This window comes from Psammomys obesus, unplaced genomic scaffold (genome assembly GCF_907164565.1).
Source record: "Psammomys obesus unplaced genomic scaffold, mPsaObe1.curated_primary_1811, whole genome shotgun sequence".
NCBI lineage: Eukaryota > Metazoa > Chordata > Mammalia > Rodentia > Muridae > Psammomys > Psammomys obesus.
Window position 1 is genome coordinate 3,774,930 of NW_026596109.1, and position 22,314 is coordinate 3,797,243.

Sequence of the window (22,314 nt, forward strand, 5' to 3'; positions counted from 1 at the left end):
GTGTGTGTGTGTGTGTGTGTGTGTGTGTGTGTGTGTGTGTGTGTGTGTGTTTAAACTAAGTCATTGATTCCTGTACCCATATTTTGTAGGTGCAATTTGGTGTCTTGTTGAGTTGTGACTGTTTACTGTTGCATTCCATTGATACAAAATAATAAGCACAATGGCAGACATGCATCTAAGGTGCCCAGGCAATATTGAGGAGAAATAGCTTCCTTGGCAGAACATGTCTCCACTCCTAAGAGGAGACAAGGCTTGAGGTCATTTTGTTTGTTTTGAGGCAGGATTTCTCTGTGTAGCCCTGGCTGTTGGAAGTTGCTCTGTAGACCAGGCTGGCTTCAGACTCACCGAGAACCATCTGTGCCCCCCTCCCATCAAGGCAGGGCAGGAGCTCCCCTGTGGGCTGGGAAGCAGGCCTGCCTTTGCAGGGGGAGATGTGAGGGAAGCATATGGCTGGCGTATACTGGCAGCAAGCTCATTCCAAGACCCCTAGTGGATGCGAAAATTACACATAGTACCAAATGCGTATGTATTTCCCCCCAGACATCTGTATTAGTCACTTGTCTTCTTGTTATAACAAAACGCTGAAGGCGGGAAGGGTTTATGCAGCCTACAGTCTGAGGGTAGGGAAGTCATGGTGGTAGCCGGTCACACAGAGAGATGGCTCAGCACTTTAGAACATTTGTTGCTCTTGCCGGAGGACCTGGGTACCATTCCCAGTACCCACAGGGTGGTTCTCAACCACCCTCTAACTCCAGCTCCAGGGGATACAAGAGCTTCTTCTGACTTCTAGAGACACCAGGCACACATATGGTACACATACATGTATGCAGGCTAACATTCGCATGCATAAAATAAAGAAACCTAAAAGAACGAGTGATCTGAAACAGAACAGTTATGACAACATTCTGCAATAAAGGGCTGCGGGTATAGTATCTCTGTGTCTGAAGCTCTTTTACCGCCCCACACTCACCCTCCCTGTCATGACGTGAGCTGACAAATGCCTACGTGGAAAGATGAAGTGAGATGAGTTTTACAGACATTGGGACATAATACTGCAGCAGTCCATCTGATAGTCTAACTGGCTACTTGTTGACTGTTGGGCAAGGAGTACATTGAGCGTGGATACACTTGGACAAGAAGCTAAGTCTCCTTCCAAGTGACAGAGGAAACAGCACAAGACTCTCCGGACTGCTTAAACTGCGAGCAATTTAAAACTTCTGAAATATTGTTGTTTGATGGAAAATTCCATTTAACATGGGTAACTAAAACTGCAGAGAGCAAAACGATGGGGAGGGAGAGGTTACTTCTACAAGTAACAGGATGTTCAAGATTCACAGGAACTCCCAAGAGATGGGGGCTCTGACGAGAAGAATGACATGATTCTGTCCATAGTTAAAGCCAAGTAAGGATAGAAAGGTAAGGGAATATAGCAAAGACTCTAAGGACAAGAAGACTATTTTAAAATAAACTGTATTTCCATATACACACAACCAATCAAATAGAAAAAGAATGTCTTCAAGGCAACTCACCATCCTCTGGTCTCAGCCTCCCTAACACTGAGGTTACGGAGGTGTGCCACCAGCAAGAGAAGCTCTCCGAGTCACTGTGATAGTGTCACAACGTAGCAAAAGGCGTGTGCCACCTGTACCGAAATCTTCAAAGTATTTCTGAGATTAAATGTAAAAGACGTAAGGAGAAACGTCCAGTACTTGTTGCTTGAAAGATGCCATATTATTACGCCATGTTGATCGTTCCCAAAGTATTTAACCTACTTTTAAAAGGACGGCTTCCCCCCGGAACCTGAGAAGCTGCTTCTGACACTTGCCTACAAGGGCAACAATAGCAAGGCGCACAGGAGGAACAAACTGGGCTGACCTAAGATAGCAACATGTGTCATACTAGAGTGTCGCCATGAGCCTGCATGCCCTGATGCAGTCTGGCGTGCATGCATGAGTGCTCGTGTTGATATGTGCCCGCATGTGTATGTGTGTGTGTGTGCACATATGTGTGCTTGAGTGTATCCACACTGACATGGAGACCAAGAGGAAGACATTAGGTGAATTGAACACTGGGTAGTGGATTGCTCTATTGCTCTCTGTCTTGTGAGCTTCAGACAAGGTCGCTCACGGAACCAGCCACTTTTCTGGCTAGGCTGGCTAGCCTGCAAGCCCCAGCCATTTTACTGTCTTATGCTTGCAGCCATGTTGGGACTGCAGGTGCGGATAGCCATGCCCAACTTCCACGTGGGTCCTGGGAACTGAACTTGGGTCCTGTTCAAGACCTGCTTGAACACCAATAGGGTAAACTGACGTGGGGCATAGATCTGGCTGTTGCCTGGCTGTGACCCGGCAGACTTTCCCAGGGTAATTTTCCAGGGCCGGAACTGTAGGTTACCAACCGTGGCTCCCACCGATACTGGCGAACTGAGGGGCCAGAATTAAATTGCTGACGTCAGCTAGGACTGGTCGCTCCCTGGTGTGGGCTTACACCTACCATGGTAAGTGCTGGCTAGGGCCGTTGGCTCCTAGTGTTGGCTTTCCACTGGTAGTGGCAAAGCGTATCATGATGGATGGGACATACTCTGAAGAGCGAGTTCCAAACCATACTTTTCATCTTTTTCCCACAGCAGGCTGCAATTTGCAGTTACAAAGAAAGAATCAATTATCTTCAAAAGTAATCTTATACAAGCCTTAAAAGAATCACAAACCTAAACTTTTATACAAAAAAACAAATCAGCCATCTCTACTTTAACTCTTTAAGGTGTGCATCTACTCATTAATAATTTTCATTCGATCATATCAGGAGGATAAGGGCGAAAACAAGTATAAGGAAGTCAATTGTCTTTGGTCATCAGCCCAGTGCTATGTTGGGTTATTGTTTCTGTTCACCAACCTTAAAATGTCCCTGGCTTTACTATTAAGAGCATACTTTTCTGAACTTTAAATTGTTCTCTACGATTTTTTACTGCAGAGCCCCTAGCAAAAGCATCTTTATTTAACCTTGATAAACAGTCTGTTTTTTCCTAAGATTTTCCACATCAGAGGCACTGGCGAAAAAAACATTTCTTCTTAACCCTGCTAAACGATCTATTTTTCCAAATTCTCTCTAAGGGTAGTGGTCGTTGCTAACAATCCACATCTGTAGGTTCTCTTCAAGGGTGATGGTTAAATCATTAATCTGCTCCAGCAGCGATGCCTGAATGAGATCAAGCGTTGTTATTTGTAAGTTCAGATATAGTGCCCAGTCAGAGGCTGGAAGCCCTCTTAGAGTCTTCACACAATTCATATATTAGGAGGATTATGGGGACCACCAGGATAACAAGCAGAGCTGTGCTCCATAACAGCTTCAAGTCCTCGGGACACATAGTTCTCAGGGCTGTGCCAGGCTGAGACACACTCATCATGGCTCCGTAAATGGTGGGCCACATTCCATGACTTCTAGCACCATTTGCTGTTCCTCCTGCACGGCTCCCAACAGTCAGGCTTATGTGGCGAGTGTCCTTGCCCATAGAGCCACCTCTCCAGTCCTGGTTTAACCTTTGCAATTCATGTTCCTATCCCTGAAATAAATGTCATATACAATTGTTAGACTGGACCCAGGCTTTGATGAGTATGAAATGAAAAGAAGCGGGGCGAGGATCTCTAAGGTAGAAAAAGTTGCACAGAAACAGAAGTCCAGTATTACAGGATGTTCAAGATTCACAGGAACTCCCAAGAGATAGGGGCTCTGACGAGAAGAAAGAGACCCTGGGAGAAGGAAGGGCTGGGCACGGCCAGCTGATGAAGGGTTTAGTTTGAAAGTGTTGAGACTTGACCCTCTAGAATTAGATGACACATGTCACCTTGCAGCAGAGGTGTTTCATGAAGAGTAGAAGGTAGGAAAGCAGTTAGCAGGGTGTGAGAATTAATGAGATACTCTGGGAAACCGACTGGGGAGACCATGACTCTGAGTGCTGATGAAGCGCTAAACTTGGCTCTCTTCATGCACGATTTCACTGGATACCCATGGCAACCTCTTGAGAAAGGTTTCCTCTTCTCTTAGCAATGAGGAAACAAGCGTAGAAAGGTTACATAACTCACCCCCATCCCATCACACAGTCAAGAAGTAACAAGGCCAGATGGTTCACCCCACTGATTCCAGACCCCTCGGTCTTCACCATGATGCTAAGAACTAGTTTGGTAGCGTAGGAGAAGTTTCACCAGACAAAGTTCCAGCTGCGCATTGCTTCCCTAAAAGAGCATCACTGTTTTTTTTCTCCTTCCAGGCAATGCGCCTGCCTTTTCCCATCACTGGCTTTCTTCAAGCTGGTGTCTGCTCTTCCTCTTCCAAACAGTGTTTCGGGGTTTGTTTTCCTTCATAGTTTCACCTGTCAATCTTTCTTTTTCCATTCCCAAGCTCACCGTCAGATCCCGAAAGGTCATTTTCTCTCATCTGTCATATCGTCACCTTAGGCCACATCTAAAATTACACTCATATTTTACTTTGGTCCCGCCTAATGTTTTCTATTACAAGAAAGCTACTTCAGAAAAGGATTTGACCCCCACATTCTTTCACCTCTCATGTGTCAGGTAGGCAACCAGCTCTTTCTTCAGCATCACATTAGCTTCGCCTGGGCCTGCTCCTCACCTTTGCTCCCCACCCCTGCTAACTGTGAGGTAGCTCCCGCCTCCATTCCTTAGTTTCCTGACTGATCCTACGGTTAGCCTTCCTTATGAAACTCACCCCACATGAGACCCCCAAGGAAACCTTTGCTCGAGCCCCAGCCTCTTTTTGACATTCCTGTATTGAATCCTCTCTCAAGCCTGATGGACCAAGGCTGTCAACCAATCTCAACCACCCTCTGCCTCCACACAAAGATCCCGCCCCACCAAGCTTCCCTTGTTTGAACGGCATCCAGCTGCTCTAAATCTAAACTGTCCATAGAAGTCAACTGCCTCATGCCTCTCTTCCCTTCCTTCAAGATCCTCTGTGTTCATATGCTCACACACCATACTCACCCCCAAATATGGCTGAGGCCGTTCCCTGAGCCTATGGTGCCTCCTTCGTTTCTACCGACACGCACTCCAAATGACTCCCTGATGACCTCCAAACAAAAGTTTTATTATCACCTTCCTCTAAATTCTTTTGTTTATTGCCACTTCTAAAGAAGTATGGTCAATGTATCGTATGATCCAAATGTTGAAGCATGCAGCACCCTATTACGGAATAGAGAAAGCTGCTCTATTCACTTGCTCAGGGAATAGGTCTGATTTCAACAGAAAAAAAAAAAATCAGCTCTTGTGTCCAGTATAAACTTACAAATATATGTTTCCTTTTTCATTGTCAGAAACAATAGTCAGTATGTTCTTGGTATTGGTGGGAACCACCAACACATTTTTATTCCATTTATCTCCTTGCTAGTGTCATAGTCTTCCTGAATAATAGTAAACATTATTGTTTACTATTATCGTTATTGTTCTTTTAAGGTACTGTTTCCCTTATCAAATTGGAAAGGCAAATATTTAAGATATTCTTCTTTGTGCGTTCAAACTAACCACAGTTACACCTTTTTGGGTAATATTTTTAATTACTCTGGAAGAAAGAAAAGAAATCCCCTGAGGCTAACAATTTGAAACCAAACAGGACACCCCTGGGAAGGCAGAGGGTCATGGGTCATCCTCCAACAGACAAAAGACAATGGAGACGATTGTGCCTAAAGATGGTACATGTATTTTTTTTCATGACAGTGTGTTGACAGTTTCCTTCCTCTTGGGTCATTGTTGTCTGTTAAATGAACTGTGATGGCAAATTGATCTCAAGATTTTCATGCAGCCTTTCATTTTGTTACCCTTGCTGCAAATTGCTGATACATTTCAGGGGCAAATTCACGTTCCTTTAGCATATCGTTTGGTAGTGTGAATCTTGGCAGGCCAGCCTGGAAGCAATAATAGTAATGGTTAATTTATCTTCACCAAGGTTTAGAGTTCTACTTATGTATAATTGGAAAAGTAATAACATTTGAAAAATGTTAGTCTTAAAATTAGGTGTCCTGAACTGCTAAATAAATGAATGCACTGATCCATTTAAATATTGCTCCATTAATTTCAGCATTGAATCAAATATTTACCTTAAGGGACTTAACAGTTGACCCGTAAAAAATTAATACTAATATTATTTGTTTTAACTGAAAATGTGTTTCTGCTTCCAAAGAACTGAGACGCTAAACTGGAAAACAGACATAAGGGATATTACACCTGATGCTTAAGCCTCTACCTGCACCCATTAGCTGATGCTTTCACATGGCTGAACATTATCTCTGAGTGATGCTTTATTTACAGAGCTGCAAATTGCTGTGTTCAACAAATTCAGAATAAGAAAAACATAGCGATGCGGTTATTTAAAGTGCTCGACAGTTGCCATTTACTGCTTTCCAATAGCCTTTGTGCCCCTGTTAGAGCCCAATGACACCAACACAGAGGGAAGGGTGCAGTGGGAGGATGAGAAAGGGAGGAGTTTTTCCATCTCAGCAATGGCTAGATGCTGTGTAAAGACGAAATCTCTTTCCTTGGGCTTTTACTCTCCCTATGAAAAGGAAATGAGAACAATCATAATATATTTGATATGACATTTAAGAAAAGTTTATTGTAGAATAAAAAAATAAGTACAAATACAATGCTTCCCTTAAAGTCCCTTAAATATTGGCTTGAAAGGTAGATGTCTTACAGCTACAGTTTGTTTTCACAGTATAGATAATGTGTACATTGGCGGAAATCTACTCTGTTACTGAAAAATGAATTAGATAGCTTGTCTTTCCTGTGATCTATACTTGTCAGTGGTGAAATTAATGTGTTTGATTCACGTATCAAATGTGTGATTCTTAGAGATGTGTGTCCAAAGCCTGGCATGGTGGTGCATGCCTGTAATTCCAGCACACAGGAGATTGAAGCAGGAGGACCGTGAGTTTCAGGTCAACCTGGACTACACAGAGATCAAGGTCTGCCAGGGACACACATTTCTGGATGAATGAAAAAGAAGGGGAAAGGGAAAAAAAGAAAAGAAAAAGAAAAAGAGGTCATAATGTTTATCAGTTCATGTTTGATATGGTATTAGCTGAATCATGTGCTCTGATCAGACAACTTTAAGGACAAATTTACGAATTATATATGGTCTTTTGTTTATACTTTCAGAATTAAAAAAATCGCATTTAGTGATTACTACAAGAAATGGTCTGAGGTAGCCACATCAAAAGCCGCAGAATACTCCAAAAATCCATGTAAGTTGATCTTGCCTTATTCCGTGTCCTTTTAATGTCTTTTGATCTGTTGATTATTCTCAGTTTGTCTTACTATCGTCTCAAGACTAATGGACACATATCTGCTGTGCAAGAGTAGTAAACTGTTCAGTTAGCTCTCTGTGCCATATTCATTCAGCAACTATTAATTTAGTTCCTCTTTTATGCAGGGCCCTGACCTGAAGTCTGTTTAAAAGCCAGAAGTAAGGGTAGGCAATTGGTGAAGTTCTTAATCGTATAAGGTTTACTTAACTGCCTTCACCCCAGAAAGAAGGGTTCACAGAAGGGTGGACTCTTTCCGTTTCAAACACAGTCATCCCCAGAGCCACAGCCCGGGTGGAGAGCAAAAGCAGCCAGAAAACATGAGAGCTGGGGGCTGTTCCGTTCCATCGATGTAAGAAAACATTGTCTGGGGCCACAAGGACAGAATGAAATAGCTGAGCAACTGGTTCCACTTAACAGAACTTTCAGAGTATGTGTCATTATTTGTCTCAAAGTAGGCTATCCAGTCTCCACACGCTTAAGTGAAAATGTAGCTTTGCCCCAGCCATCCTGCCAAAGCAGCACTGGCAGTGTGAAATTAGAAGGGACTGCAGATCCCAGAGGCTGTGATGACTTTTTATAGTCTCTCTCTCTCTTTCTTTCTTTCTTTCTTTCTTTCTTTCTTTCTTTCTTTCTCTCTCTCTCTCTCTCTCTCTCTCTTTCTTTCTTTTCTTTCTTTTGTCAGTTTTTTTTCCCATGCCACGAAGTTTTATTTTCATCAGTCATACAACTAATTTTCTATAATATCCCAGAGCAAACTGGTGAAATTTGACAGCCTGATGGGGGCTGAGGGCGGAGATCCCTGTTCAGAGACTGGCAGGCGGGTGGCATCCGGGCGGAGTGCCCGGGTTCACAGTGCAGCCTGTGGCTCGCATCCATCTTGCAGGTAGCTCTTTCTCCACATCACGAGGAGGTCTTGGAGATGACGGGGTGGGGTGGGGAAATCCTCCTAGGCTTTTAGGAAATTTCACTCCTCTTTTTTCTGTTCAGTGGTGTTCTCCTGTGTCTCAGCTTTCTTCGGGTTGGCCTTATTGTTTTCATTTTAAAATGATGCACACAATAGATCTTATGAAAGAGTTTATTCAGGGGAAGGGAAGCAGAAGAGAGGTAGGGCCTGAGTGAGGCATGAGGGCAGAGAGATAGAAAGACAGAGATAGGCGGAGCGGGGCGCCCCAACAGAGAAAAGAGAAACAGCAAGAGAGGAGAGAGACGAGGTGGCGGGTTGGTCCTCTGATAGCTCGTGGGCAACTGAACCGCTCTGCCAGGTGCATCTGCCACACCCCTGGCGGGCAGACAGCACATGATGACATGTGTCAGAAGCAGGCTGCCCATGCGCCAACACTGGCGACTTCCCCCAGGTCCGTGTCTGCCATTTTCTTGCAACCCTGTGCAGTCTCGTTCCTCCAGGTGCTGCCACTGGCGTTGCTGCAGCAAGCCGCCATCCTTTTCTTTCTTAGCTGTTGCACCCTTGAGTTTTCTGCTTCCTTCCTAAGTATTCTCTGCCTCTTTCCTCAGTGATGACCCTTTTTCCACCCTTCCCCCAATCTCTCTGAAAGGCCTCTCCCACTGTAGCCAGACCCTCATCTGCAGCCATGTCCTGAGCCTCACCTACATAGAGTACAGGCACACAACTGAGGATATCCTGAACCCAGTTTACCCTCACACTCCCAAACCTGTCCTTTCTTCCTTCTCCGTGTTGGGTACTGGTAGCTCACTATTTTTGCATTTTCTTCAGCCTAAGAATTCCTAAAATAATCCTATGCCTCTGAATCTTTCTTCTTTGTATTCTTGATTTATCTCTTCCAACATTATAATGCTCCTACCCACCTCCACCCTTACGGTCACTGCTTTAATTTGGGTTTCATTGTTCATCATCTCATCGTAATAGTTTTCTAACTATAGAAAAAGCTTTTGTTTTTTTCTTTTCTTTTCTTTTTGGCATAAGCTAAAGTAAAAGTACTACTAAGCTTAACACATACAAAACCAAGATAGATAGATAATGTTTAGGAAATCACTGCGCTTTCAGGAAGTTGTTTATTGATTACATTATGATTATATGTTATCATCCTCACTCACACAAGAGTGGTTGGAAAAGCTCATCCAAAGTGCATTATGATGCACAGATTTTAGCAACGCCGTCAGTTCAGAAAATTTATATTTCTGATGTTAGAGTATCATGGGTGTTTACTTTCAAAGTTTGGAGGCCACATGAGCCTATAACCAACCAATCAGTTCATTTCAAGAACCTGCTGTGTGTGGAGTATGGAGAGCACAGATGGATTTGGGGACAATAAATATTTATTGTCAAAAGCTGGCATTGAGAGATATTAACTCCAGGGAGTAAGAGGCAAATTTCTCCAGTCCAAAAAAAACAAAACAAAACAAAACAAAAAAAAAACCAGAAATTTGCAGTAACATAGAACATATGGACATAGGTCCATAGAAACCTAACCCCTAGGCAAAAGGTACAACCATATGCCAAAACTTGGTTGCCACTTAAGAATAATAATAATAATAAGTGATTTTAAAATGGAAGAAAATGATGGTGATTCCCTGATAATGGTTTCTCCCTCAAAAGTGTTTGGCTCCAGTGTGTTGAGTTTGGTTGTTTCTACATCTGTCTGTCACTAGCCCGGTCTGTTACTCATCCTCTGGGAAAGCCAGAGCCTGGGAATGGTTATCTGTAGCCCAGAAGTATTCCTGAGACTTTGAGTCTAACACTGAGTGGCAGTTTTCACAATCCCACCGCCTCCTCTTCCCATAGAATTGTTATAAAAAAATGTCCCAAGAGCCTTCCCTCAAAAATAACCAGCACCTAATTTAAAAAAGGAAATGTAAACCTGACATACGCTGCTGGCCATGCTGCCTTTTGATAGTCCAGCTGGACGAGCGCCAACACTCTCTTCTTTAATGGCTGAATTTCCTGGCAGTAATGAAGATAAAGCTTTTAGATTGTAGAATACTTCTTCAGTGACTCGGAAATACAAAGGAGCCCTCTTATAACTTCATTTATACATTTATATTCTTATCGATATGCTGAGATTATTAAAATCCATTCATATTTTAAGAGGTTTATATTTTATGAGTAGGAAGTGGTTGTATTTTGATTTGGGTATTAACATTTTTTTATATTTTTGAGCCACAAAGCTTCATCTAGACATCAATGCCATAAGAGTCATGAGTGTGTCCTTTCACGATACGGTCTTTAGAGTGTGTCTATGTATATTACGCTTTTAACCACCCCAGCTCATCACTCCTTTATTTATTCAGCCAGTATTTATTTACTGAACATCTTAGTATATGTCACAAACAGTCATACATCTGTCCAAGGGACAGATACTATTCTAACCCCTTTTATTCAGGTGAGAAAATAAGACTAGGCAAAACCAGGTAAATTTATCTAAGGTCATCTACGTAGGAGAAAATACCACATATCAATAAAGAAGGTAAATTCTAGAGCCAAGTTCCCATGGCTTATCTTTGCTATTATTTGCTAGCTGTGTGACGCTCTCCTTGGCCCAGTTGCCATGTCTATAAAACGAGAGCAATCACGTGCATTCCAGAGGTTCGGTGCTTAGCATGTGTTTAGCGTGCAGAGCTAAGGACGGAAGCCTATCCTCAGTTATCAGCCTTGTGGTCCAGAAACTTGGCCCAGGCCTCTGGCTCTACTTTTCCCTCCCATGATACTCTTCTGCCTTTATCCTATGGCAGCATATTATCACAGCATAGTGTGAGGATTACGTTCAGACGCCGAAGGACAAGCAGAATTTCTGAAACACAGTGTCATTTTCGTTCACAATCATAGGAAATCATAAAGAGAAATGTACCAGTGACCCCTACTGTAAAATGACCCATCACTATAAAATGTCAAATAAAGGGTTTGGCAGAGAGAAAACCCATGCATATGGTTGTAGGAACAGCTCTTTAACGACAGAATATGATCCCCATACGGAAATGCTTACGTTCCAGGAAAAGAATTCCCGAGCGCAGCATGCTGAGCTGCCCTGAGCGGAGGCTTCCTGGTGCTTGTTTGCTGTCAGCAGGCAAACCAAACAGCCTCCGGCCTCAGAGGGGTGCCTGCTTTCACCCCGGGAGACTTTCATTCTTTGCGTCTTCCAAAGGCCCTTCCTTCCATCCGAGAGGCAATGTGCCTCCTTCCAGAGCCGCGCCTCTCCGCCACAACTGCTCATTAGAGCCACCTGAGGAGCTTGTAAAAATTCCAACAGAAAGGGCACACCCAGACCAATTCCATCAGGGTTGGCAGCAGGACTAGGTAGTGGTAGTTTTTTGAAAACTCCCCCAGTGACTGTAAAGGTGACTATAACGTGCAGCCACAGGTGGGAACAGCATGGTGTCAGAAGTCAGCAACTCCTTAGTCCCATGCTAGTTTCGCAACGTACAGGTAAGCAAATTCAAGTGGGCGGCTTACCTAATCGAATGCCTTCTTTCATTCCTATTAATGAGCAAAGAGTGTTCTCCCCACTTTTAGGTGCTCTGTGGTTACAGGAGATAGTATATATGTAAACACACACACACATACACACACACACACACACACACACACACACACACACACGCAGTCCAAGCTGGTACCGTGTTTTCTGGATTTGACAGTCCTGGCAGAGAAGATGGGCAACTTTTATGTCAACTTCTGCATTTATAGGACAAGCGGTGGGAGGACAAACTGACACACAACAACTGGAATTTCTTTCCATGTTCAGAGACCTAACTCAGGCCAAACCAGGGTTCCTGGCTTCAATGCCAAAGATGAGGCAGAGTTGGAAAGTCTGTTAAAGATATTTAGCAGATTTAAGCATGCGAGCTAAGAGACGGGCATTCAGAAAGAAAGGCACACCCCAAGCGTGTTATATGTTTCTTAAGAGAAAGTAGGAACAATAGGATAAGGCACGGGCTTCTCAGAGGAGAGTGGCCATTAATTGTCTCCGTACCATCCATATATTGGTGCCTCTCAAGTTACATCTCCAAAGGTTGCTCTGAGAACCCGGCCCCCTTTGGTTCTCATTTGATAAGTGAGATTGTAAAGTGGGTCAGGAGGCACATTGGATGGAATGATAATCTAATAAAGGGAAACCAGAGTCTCCCCGAAGTGTAGTGTGCATGTGTCCTTTCCCTGCAAACAGGGCTTCTGCTGAGATTGCCAGAAAATTACAGGTTTACAGCTGGGAAGGGAGAAAGGCCTTAAGCAGTTGTTAATTGTGCATTCTTGGTTTCCTTCTGGCAAAGGGCTTCAACTGGATTCCAAGGAGACGGGTATTTCTCTCTTCTCATCACCCCCCCCTGCCCCCCCCCCCCCCCCCCCCCCCCCCACACACACACACAATTCCCCTGCCTTTCATGCCTCCTTATGAGAGAAAAAAAAAAAAAAGAGTAGGCAGGCAAAAGTTCCTGGGTTCTATCCCCACTGCTGTAAAAACAAACAAATCCCAGAATGGAAGCAACACTGTAATTTTCAAGAGAAAGAATTACATTATGGAAAAGAAAGAATGACGCGATGAAAGCCATGAAGGGGATGCTTTTCTGCCATGGCTTACAAAACCATCCCACAAGCAAGAGCCCTGAGGCAGGAATTTTACTCTCTAGACCATAGGTGAAAATTTCATGACTCCTCTCCTCCTCCTCTGTCTCTTCCCTGTCCTCATTCTTTGTGGTTTTTCTCTAGTTCACTCACTGAGCATGTATATGCACACATTTGACTGTGTCTTGGAGAAAAGAAGATACATATTGTGGGTAAGCTTTCTAAGGAGTCTACAGGCAGGGGGTAGTAGACAGATGAACAAAACAAAGAAACAAAACCAACAAGCAAAAACCCAAACAACAACAAAGCATACAGGTAAAATATGAGGTGTTAAAAGTCTGTAAAAAGAACTATGGGGTTGTCATCTCTGAGATCAAACTAGTGAAGCCAGAGTCGATAGAACATGAATGGACTTCTTGGAAGAGGTGACCTGCTCATTCCGGGTTTGTCATATATAAGGCAGAGACGGGTTCACATATATAATGCAGGAAAGAACATTTCAAAAGTAAAATAAAAATAAAAGGAAAATAAAACCTTAGCAAAATGTTTAATCCTGTCCATGTAAGTTGAAGATGGTTGATAAGGAGACAGTCTTGAACATTTCTAGTCTGTTTGTCTGGGAGATCTAAGGGTACCCACCCCCCATAACTTCTCTGTATACATGAGCCTATAGTAAGAATTTCAAGCTGGGTGGCACACATCTTTAATCTCAGTGCTTGGAAGACAAAGGCAAATGGATCTCTGTGAATCTGAGGCCAGCCTGAACTATGGAGTGGGTTCCAAGACAGCAAGAGATATACAGAAAAAGAGAAACCCTGTCTCTTAAGAAAAAAAAATCCAGTAATGTTACTTATAATAATTCCTAAAGGAAAAACAATTCTTCACAAAGAACTCTAGAGAGCCAAGATCTGCTTCTTTAATGGAAAGGATATTTTCCTCAGATACCAGCACAAAGAGTCTAGTGAGATGTGGAAGACAGCATGGTTGTGTATGCTCATGTGGATCTAAGGAAGAAAAAAGTTAGAGTGTAGAGAAATGTTGCTGGTAAAAATCATGTAATTTAACAGAAGAAAAAAAAACAAGTATTTTCTATCAAAGCAAGTATCATTGCATTACAAAGAAAAGGTAAACCATTGATATGTTAGAGACTCCAGATAACATCAATAGCATCTTGCCAATTTAGTGGTTCAACTACAAACTCAGTCTTCAGAAGGAGAAGAGGAACAGAGACTTTGGTCTAAAACAATGGTCTCCCATAAATTTTATTTAACTGCATAAATGATATATAAACAAATGTCATTATAACGAAAACAATTTCCAAATCACAGTCTACTTATTTCAAACAATATTGAGTATTACACAGTTCCAATAAAAAGAAAATATTTGCAAAGTCCCTGAGCATTGTAACATGAACTACACAGTTGCCACATATCAAGTTAATCAGAAGTGAGTTACTCTCAACTCTGAACTATATTAAAGAGTGCTTATGAATACTTCTTTTTTAAATCATTTTCTTTCAGTTGTTGGAGATCCAAATTTCATGGCACAGTATCAAAACTGGACGAATGAGGGACTACAGTATCGTCAGCGATGGGGATCAAAGTAAGACATCCCAAATGCCTTGAATGCATGATGGCTTTGACCTTGAGTGACTCTGCTCTCTACTGTCTCCTGAGCCGTTAGCAGAAGCCCTGGCAATAGCAGCCTATGCCTTTCCTCATCATGAGAACAATAATAAGAAAGCCTAATTTCCTTTCACAGGAACTCAGGGAGGGAAAGCTGGCAAATAAGGAGATAGGGCGTGAGCCCATAGTGAGGAGCCCAGCCAGCCCTCTTCCAAATTAGTTATCACCAGCTACCTTTTCATCTTTTTCATACCTGCAACTTGGTTTCCCCAAAGATTTCTCATTCAGGAACCATACGTATGTATACAATGTATATGCATATACATGCATAAATATGTATATATATATATCTATACCTACACATACAGATATATACATATAAAGAATACATATATACATATGTATATATAAAGATTATAGGTATAATCTTTATTATTGTGTCATTTGAATTTTTAATGGAGGAAAATCTAGGAAGAAAGCACTTATGGTGTAAATGCCAGGTTAGCCTGGTGGCCTCCCGTCAGCCCTGTGCTCAGAAGGAGCCTGCCACGCCAGCATACTTTCCCTACTAACCAATTCCGAGAGCTCCAGGATAAGCGAGGGACCCTACCTTAGTGGGACAATCAAGAAGGACATGACACATCAACCGCCAGCCTCCTTGCAATCCCACACATGTGAACACGCAGGCGTGTATGCACACGCAGTACATGTACAGCCAATGAAATAGCTGCGTGTTTAATGGACAAAGTGATGGGTTTTAGAATGATTTTTTAAAATTCAATTATAACCTACTCAGACCAGAGTAAACACTTCTCCCTCTCATTTTAGCCCACTGTCAGCAGTCAGTGTGCTGTGCTTTTCTCACAGGAATACATGATCATTAAACAGTGCACTACATTATGAATTTGAGTAAAGTCTAATAGTTTTTTTTTTTAATCCATTCCCCCCACAAGTTTAGCAACAATTTTTATTTGAGCCAAAGTGCAGAAATTTTTTTTGTATTACTTTTCTGCTTTCAGCATAAATTATAGGGAGGAAAAAAAAACGTATTAAGCTGAATTTGAAGGAGTACCAACCTGTTTGTGTTTTTTTTTTCCCCCTTGAAGGCATGTTTCAAGTTTCTTTTGCAGTTGAAAAACTTACTCAGACTCTAAGATGGTCATTGCTTTGACATGACCTCCTTTCCTATTTCCTGTAACAGAACTGTTTTGTTTTACTTGTTTGCTCATGGGTTCATTATGTAGTACCAACATCTCACAGAAGCCCAAGATTGAGGAAAATGAGGACCACGTCAATTTCAACTTAGTCACTCACTTCTATACATGGCTAAAATAACTGGGCTGCTTGAGTGCTAGAACACTTCAAAATACATTATTTTGAGTTTATAGGCCAAGTTCTGTGCAGTGACCGTGTCAGAATAGAATGCTCACACCTTGTGCCATCTGGTGGCTGATGAGAACATATACAGAGCAAATGCTATTTGCATCTTTTAAATTGCGAAACTGAGTAGTCAGAATTAAAAAAAAAAAAAAAAAAAAACTTTGAATAGAAGTTTTTAAAAGATGTTACATTTGTATGCGTTATATAATAGTGACATAACCATTTATACATGCAAATGAATGCAAGCATAGCGGAAACCTGAGGAATAGTAAAATTCAGCTTCTTTCCAGATAACTATCAGTAGTTCCTAATGTTCATCAAAATGCATGATGACTAATAAAGTACTCTACTGAGAGGCTCAAGTAGAAAATATTTCCAAGTGAAAATTCCTGTAGGTATGCGCAATACTTTTACGTCTCAGAGTATTTGCTGCTTCTTTTAAATTTCATTGTTTACTTTTATGAATGAGTTTACATACACCTATGCATGTTGGATGCCCTGGTGATGAAGACACAGGTAAATGTGAGCTATCCATGTAGGCTCTGGAAACTGAACCGTGGTCTTCTGAGAGAGCAGAAATCTCTCTTAATTTCTGAGCCATCTCTCCAGCTTGCTTTGTGGTGGTTTTGTGTTTCTGTTGGGAGTGCATGTTAGTTACTTTTTTTTTTCCCTTCATTTCTGTGAACACATACCCAAGGAAAGTGTGTAAGAAAAGAAGCACTTGATTTGGCTTGTACTGTGAGGGGAGAGGCCATCGGGATAGGGAAGCAGGAAGCGGGAAGCAGGAAGGCATGGTGTCCGCATGGTGTCCACATTGTGTCCGTAGCTGGGAGGCAAGAGCTATGAGTGCTGGAGCCCCTTTTGCTTTCTCCTTTTCTCCTTGTGCTCCATCCAGGACCCTAGGCCATGGGGGAATGCTACTCACTGTCAAGGTGGCTCCTCCTTCCTCAGTCAGATCTCTCTGGAAATGAGGCATGCCCAGAAATGTGTCTCCTTCACAATTCTAGATCATGTTAACAATTGAAAGTAGCCATCATCGTTGAGGGTAAGGGGTTTCAGTGCTGTCAGAGAATGAACTGTCAGGCAAGCCCTCAACCACTGTGTTAAATACCCATCCCCTGGCTTCTTGAGACAAAGTTGGCTTTGAACTTTGTAATCAGTATAAACTCAAACTCGCTATCCTCCTGCCTCAACCTCCTAAGTCCAGGGATTAATTGTACCACTGTGCCTGTTGTCTCTCTGTTCTAAATAAAGGTAAAGATCTTCCTTACACTGATTATTTCCTGTTTAAAAACAAAAACACAGTTGGAGATGTGGCTCGGTGGCAGAGCCGCTTGCTTACCACATTAGGGCATCGGCTCCACCCTTATTGATTATTCAATCATTAGTTCATTATTAGAAAAAAATGCAAGTTGAGATTCTTACTTGTATAGCATTAAGGAAAGGAATTTTTTTTTTTCCTCACCTATCTGTCTTTCCCTTCTCCTGTTGTCCCCCCCTTATTCCGTTGGTCCCCCTGCTCACTGCCTTCCAAAGAGGTCTCGAGGATATACTATTTTACTATGTCAATGCTTCTACTGCCGTCTTGCACACAGACTTGACATTGCTACTTCTGCTTCTCCCGTGGCCCATGTTCCTTTTACAGATGGCAAACCTTTCCTTGGAACCGGAAGGGGGAGGAGTCAGGCAGCTCTTGGTGGGGCTCTGGCCCTCTCAGAATGTGTCGCCCTGGTCATGACACTACCTTTCTTGCAAAGCTGTTTTACATCAAGTTTCTTGAATGATACCACATATTTAAAGTTTATTATGTGAACACCCTAGAAACATTAGTTCCCGAGGAGTGAAGAATATAAATTTATGCCCCCTCCCCAGCTTTCCACAGAATAAAAATAATCTCTGGCAGAAACACATAAAAAAAAAAATGTAAGTTTATCTCAAGTTAGAAAATAACACGTAGCTGACCTATCTAGCACCACTCTACCTGTAACTTGCCTTCTCTGCTCAACCTCTCTTCAGCCTGGCACAGCATCCCACAGGGTGACATGGATCCAGCACACACTTCTCCATGTGAAACTATCCCTTATGTGCCCAGGCATCCCAGTCCCCCCTCCCCCAACCTCCCCCCGTAGTATGCTGCTCCGGTCTCTGTCACTGCCCATGCTGCTCAGATTTGTCTGCTCATGGAGGAAGTACTCAGGACAGGGGCATTGGGATAGCTTTGCATTCTCGTTGCCTAGTGTAGTGCACAGCACATAGTAGGTGCTCAGTTAGCGCTGTTGAAAAACCATGCATATGTATCTTGTCTCACCATTTAACATTAGAATTAAATAACATTAATTTTAGAAAAACACTGGAGTTTAAGGTCCATGATGTAGAGACCGTGGTTCTGTTTGGGGAGTTGTAGGGCAGTCCATAAACAGAAACTGAAAACTGGAAATGTGACGCCATAAATATTTTATGCAAATTCTAAACTCTTAAACATGTATTTTGGTTAGTGTTAATATAAACTCATTATCATAATCAGGTCATAAATATTCAGCAATCAACCATGTGATTTGGTTCATTTCTAAGGCTTTTTTAAACTTCCTTGACTATCATTTGAATATTCATAAACCCCTTATTCCTAAAAATAAGGAGATGGGAAGAAAGAAAATGAATCTAACATCCGATTTGTGGTTTGTACTTATTTTCACAAGAGAAACAACGAACACATAAAATCAGAAGTAACAAAGGCTGTTCTTGAGTGTGCCCTTGCTTATGCACTTGAGAAATTGCCAGACTCTACAATTGTTACTTTACATAGCAACAGAAGGAATCTCCATCCAGAGTCTAAGCTCTGACAGCCAGCAAGTTATCTCAGTTATTAATTCCAGTGGAGTTTTCCTTTCGGTATGCAGTCTCTTAAAAGAATGTTGCTCCTGTGCCCACAAGGCAGATTGTCACGGTGTAAGTCTTAACGTGTTCCCCCAAAAACCACGTATCTCGCCTGGCTTTCTGTCAGCTTGATAAAAGCCAGAGTTACCTGGGAAGAGAAACCTTCACTGGGAGGATACCTCCATCAAATTGCCTGTAGGTGAGTGTGGGGGGCATTTTCTTGATAGCTAGTTGCCAGAGGAGGGCCCAGCCTATGGGGGTGGTACCACCCCTGCGCTGGTTTTCCTGGGTGATATAAGAAAGCAGCTTAGCAGACCACAAGGAGCAAGCCAGTAAGCAGTGTTCCTCCATGGCTTCTGCTTCAGTTCCTGTCTCCAGGTTTCTGCCCTGAGTTCCTGTTTCCACTTCCCCTGACTATAGACGGTAACGGATGGGGGGGGGGGGGATTAACTCCTCTCCAGAAGTTGTGTGAGGCCATGGTGTTCTATCACAGCAACAGTAAATCGAACAATGGATCATGCTAAAGGCTCTGTCTGTGGTGCTACCAGGAGTTGGTGGGGTCTTCAGAAGGTAGGGCCTAGTGGAAGGCAGTTACATCACTGGGGCATTCTTTGGGGGGGGGGGCATTGAGATCCCAGCCCATTCTTCTTTATGATTTCTTACCGCCATGAAGTAAGTGGCTTTGTTTCACTCTGCTGTATCCTGCCTTGTCTAAGGCTCAAAGCGAGAAGATCAAGTGGCCATGGACTGAAACCATGATCCACAAAGAAGCTTTTTATTTTTTAAAGTTGATTATCTTAGGCATTTTGTCCCAGTGACAAAAGCTAAAGAGAGGTATAGAAGGAACAGGAAGTAGGAAGGGGGAGCATTTCCCCTTCGTCCCTAATGTTCCATCAGAGGGGACAGGCAGAGCTGTAAGCATAACACAGAAAGATAAGCATCAGCATCCGGCAAAGCCACAAGTAACCAGCCCACATCCCATCACTCAGCCTGCCCCAGCGCACAGCATCGAACCCAGGCTCCTTGCCACCATTTCCAACTGTTCATCACCTCTGACACTTCCATCTAGAAAATTCTATACAAGAATTTTCTCTAATTTACCTGCTTAAGGCACAGAGAGCAACCAAATTGTGTTGCTACTCAACAAATCTTATTTGGAAATCAAGTATTTCCTGCCTGCCTACCAATATGTACTTCCGGAAGATTGAATGTTTCCCCAAGTATACACAACCTACCTGAATCCAGGCAGGAGCGAATCACATCGTCCTCTAAGGGAAGAGATTTGGCTGTGGCATCAATGTCAAGGCTTGCTCTTAAACAATCTGGCTTTGGTCTGTTGGAAAGGAGATGAGTACCTGCATTGTGTCAAATATCAGTGCAAGCTTTCCTGTACCTACAGAGCACACTCTGGACTCAGTTGTCCTGTATTTTGAAGTTAGTGTTATGTTTACATCTTATTTTTAACTGTTTGTATGTTCTTTCTTTCTTCCTTCCTTCCTTTCTTTCTTTCTTTTGTTTTACTGTTTGTTTTTTGGTTGTATTTGAACTTATAAAACACAAATAATCTTTCTCTTGGAATAGCTGATTCCCTTTTCCTCCAGCTGCATAGAAACATATTTATTTAACACATTTCATGTATGTTTGCGCTATTCTTTCAGAGTGATCGGATTTAATTAAACATCAGCCTCAAGTTTGACGGAATTACACAGTGAACGTATTTTTAAGGCAATCCAGCATTTTTATTCCCCAAAGATTAGACCTCTAGTGCCATCTTGTGTTTAAAGAGAGAATTGGCATCAGTGTGGACAATTGCTCCTATTCTAAAATATAAATAATGGGGAAAAATAGAATCAAGAAAGAAAAAAAAAATCCTTTTAAAAAACGAGTTCTTCCAGGCACAGTGTCACACATATGCAGTTCCTGCACTTGGGAGGTAGAGGCAGGAGAGTCAAGGATTCAAGGCCAGCATCAGGATTCCTGAGCTGGAATCATGTGCTGTGGCAGAACACTTTCCTAGCCTTCCCAAGGCCCTGGGCTTGACCCACACTCCACGAAACAAAGAAAGGTGAAGAAGGCAGATAAGCAACAATTCCTCCAAGGCCAGTACTTTCTCTCTCCTGAGATGCTTTTAGAGACTCGGAACTTCATATTCCACGATGCATCCGCTCTGCTCTAATCCTCTCTCCCTCTAGTTTACTTCACTTAGGATACCTGATGGTGTTCAACCATTCCTAATGCCTTCCATTTGTCTGTGAAACCGTCCGGGAAATTAGAATGTGTACCTGCATGTTATAAAACTGCAAAATACAAAAAGGAAGGGGCGGAAGGTTAAGCTTTCTAAGGTTACCCATTTCATAAGAGCTGAAATTTGAACCTTGGCTTGCAGTGCCACAGCCAGGCACCAAGGCAGACACTGAGAGCTCCGGGCAGAGCTGGAGCTCGGAGAAAGAGTGATTCAAGGGAAGTCGAAACAGAACCCGATAACAGCTTGTTCTTGAATATCTTAGGTCAGGCCGTTTCTGGCTGTGAAATTGCTCCGTCTCAGAAGAGGGCGGCTGCCCTTCCCTCCTTGACGCCACACACTCCTTTTGAAGATAAGCACATCCAGTTCCTTAAACATCTTGCAATGGATTCTGGATTCATTTCTGTTCAATTATGCAGATAATTGGTTTCACCGATTTACTGTGTCCTTGTGGCTGTGGCAGAGGATTTGGTAGACCCTGACCTCAACAGCACAGCTTGAGGTTGCTGCTGACCCCTCTTCTAAGCGCACATGAGGCTGTTCCTTGCTCTGATTCTGCTCCCAGTTTAAAGGGTTTTGGCCTTCTCTAGTCTCTCTCTCTCACACACACCTTCCATTTCTCCTTTCCTTTTTCCCATCCTACTTTTTGAGATGCAAAGGAGGAGGATTCTGTTCTCTGAAGCATATTAAATTATATTTTAGAGGAAGAAAGAGAAGGAAGACAAGAAATGTCATCAAGGCATGTTACCAGAGGTTGGGTTGTTTGTGGAAGGGCAGAATCATTCCCACTGTGTGCATGAATCTACTTTTCAGGAGCTTCTTGCAATCTACAGTACTACTGAAATTTTTAAATGAGCAAGCATTAAGGGTTTTTGTTTTACTTCTTTCACTGGAAAATCATGGAATTTTGTCATCATAGTATAATCTGCATCTTTTCAGTAACAACAAGCATTCTGTTTTTATAATTTGGTTTGGAAACGCTGTGTCATTAGCACAGGCTATCCTTGAGCCACCCTGGTCTGACCTTGCACTCCTGTTCCTCCTGCCTCTGCTTCCCAAGTGCTGGCCCTTGATAAAGCTACAGATGTTCAAATCCAAGAGCAATGACAGCCAATGAAAAAAAGCACTAACGGCCCCAGCCTGGCTACCTTCGCTCCATCCCTGGAGTCCATGTGAACAGCCTATTGCAGTGATGCACATCTGTAATCCCCAGAACTCCTTCACTGAGCCTGGGGCAGAGACAGGAGAATTGCCCACAGGTTTTTCAGGACAGCTGATCTAGAGCAGCGGGAACAAGTGGGGCCCTGCCCCAACAAGGTGGAAAGTGAGAACCACTGCCCAGAAC

At 42.8% G+C, this 22,314-nt stretch overlaps 1 protein-coding gene across 1 annotated transcript in view; it reads left to right on the forward strand.

Moving 5' to 3' along the window:
* The window catches only part of Ube2u (ubiquitin conjugating enzyme E2 U), a 60,482-nt gene that overhangs the window by 30,385 nt on the left and 7,783 nt on the right, over window positions 1-22,314 (forward strand). The window contains exons 7-9 of the mRNA XM_055628732.1: window positions 1,503-1,511; window positions 7,167-7,252; window positions 14,369-14,450. Coding sequence (XP_055484707.1) covers window positions 1,503-1,511; window positions 7,167-7,252; window positions 14,369-14,450 — 177 coding nt within the window. The remainder of the gene's footprint in view (window positions 1-1,502; window positions 1,512-7,166; window positions 7,253-14,368; window positions 14,451-22,314) is intronic.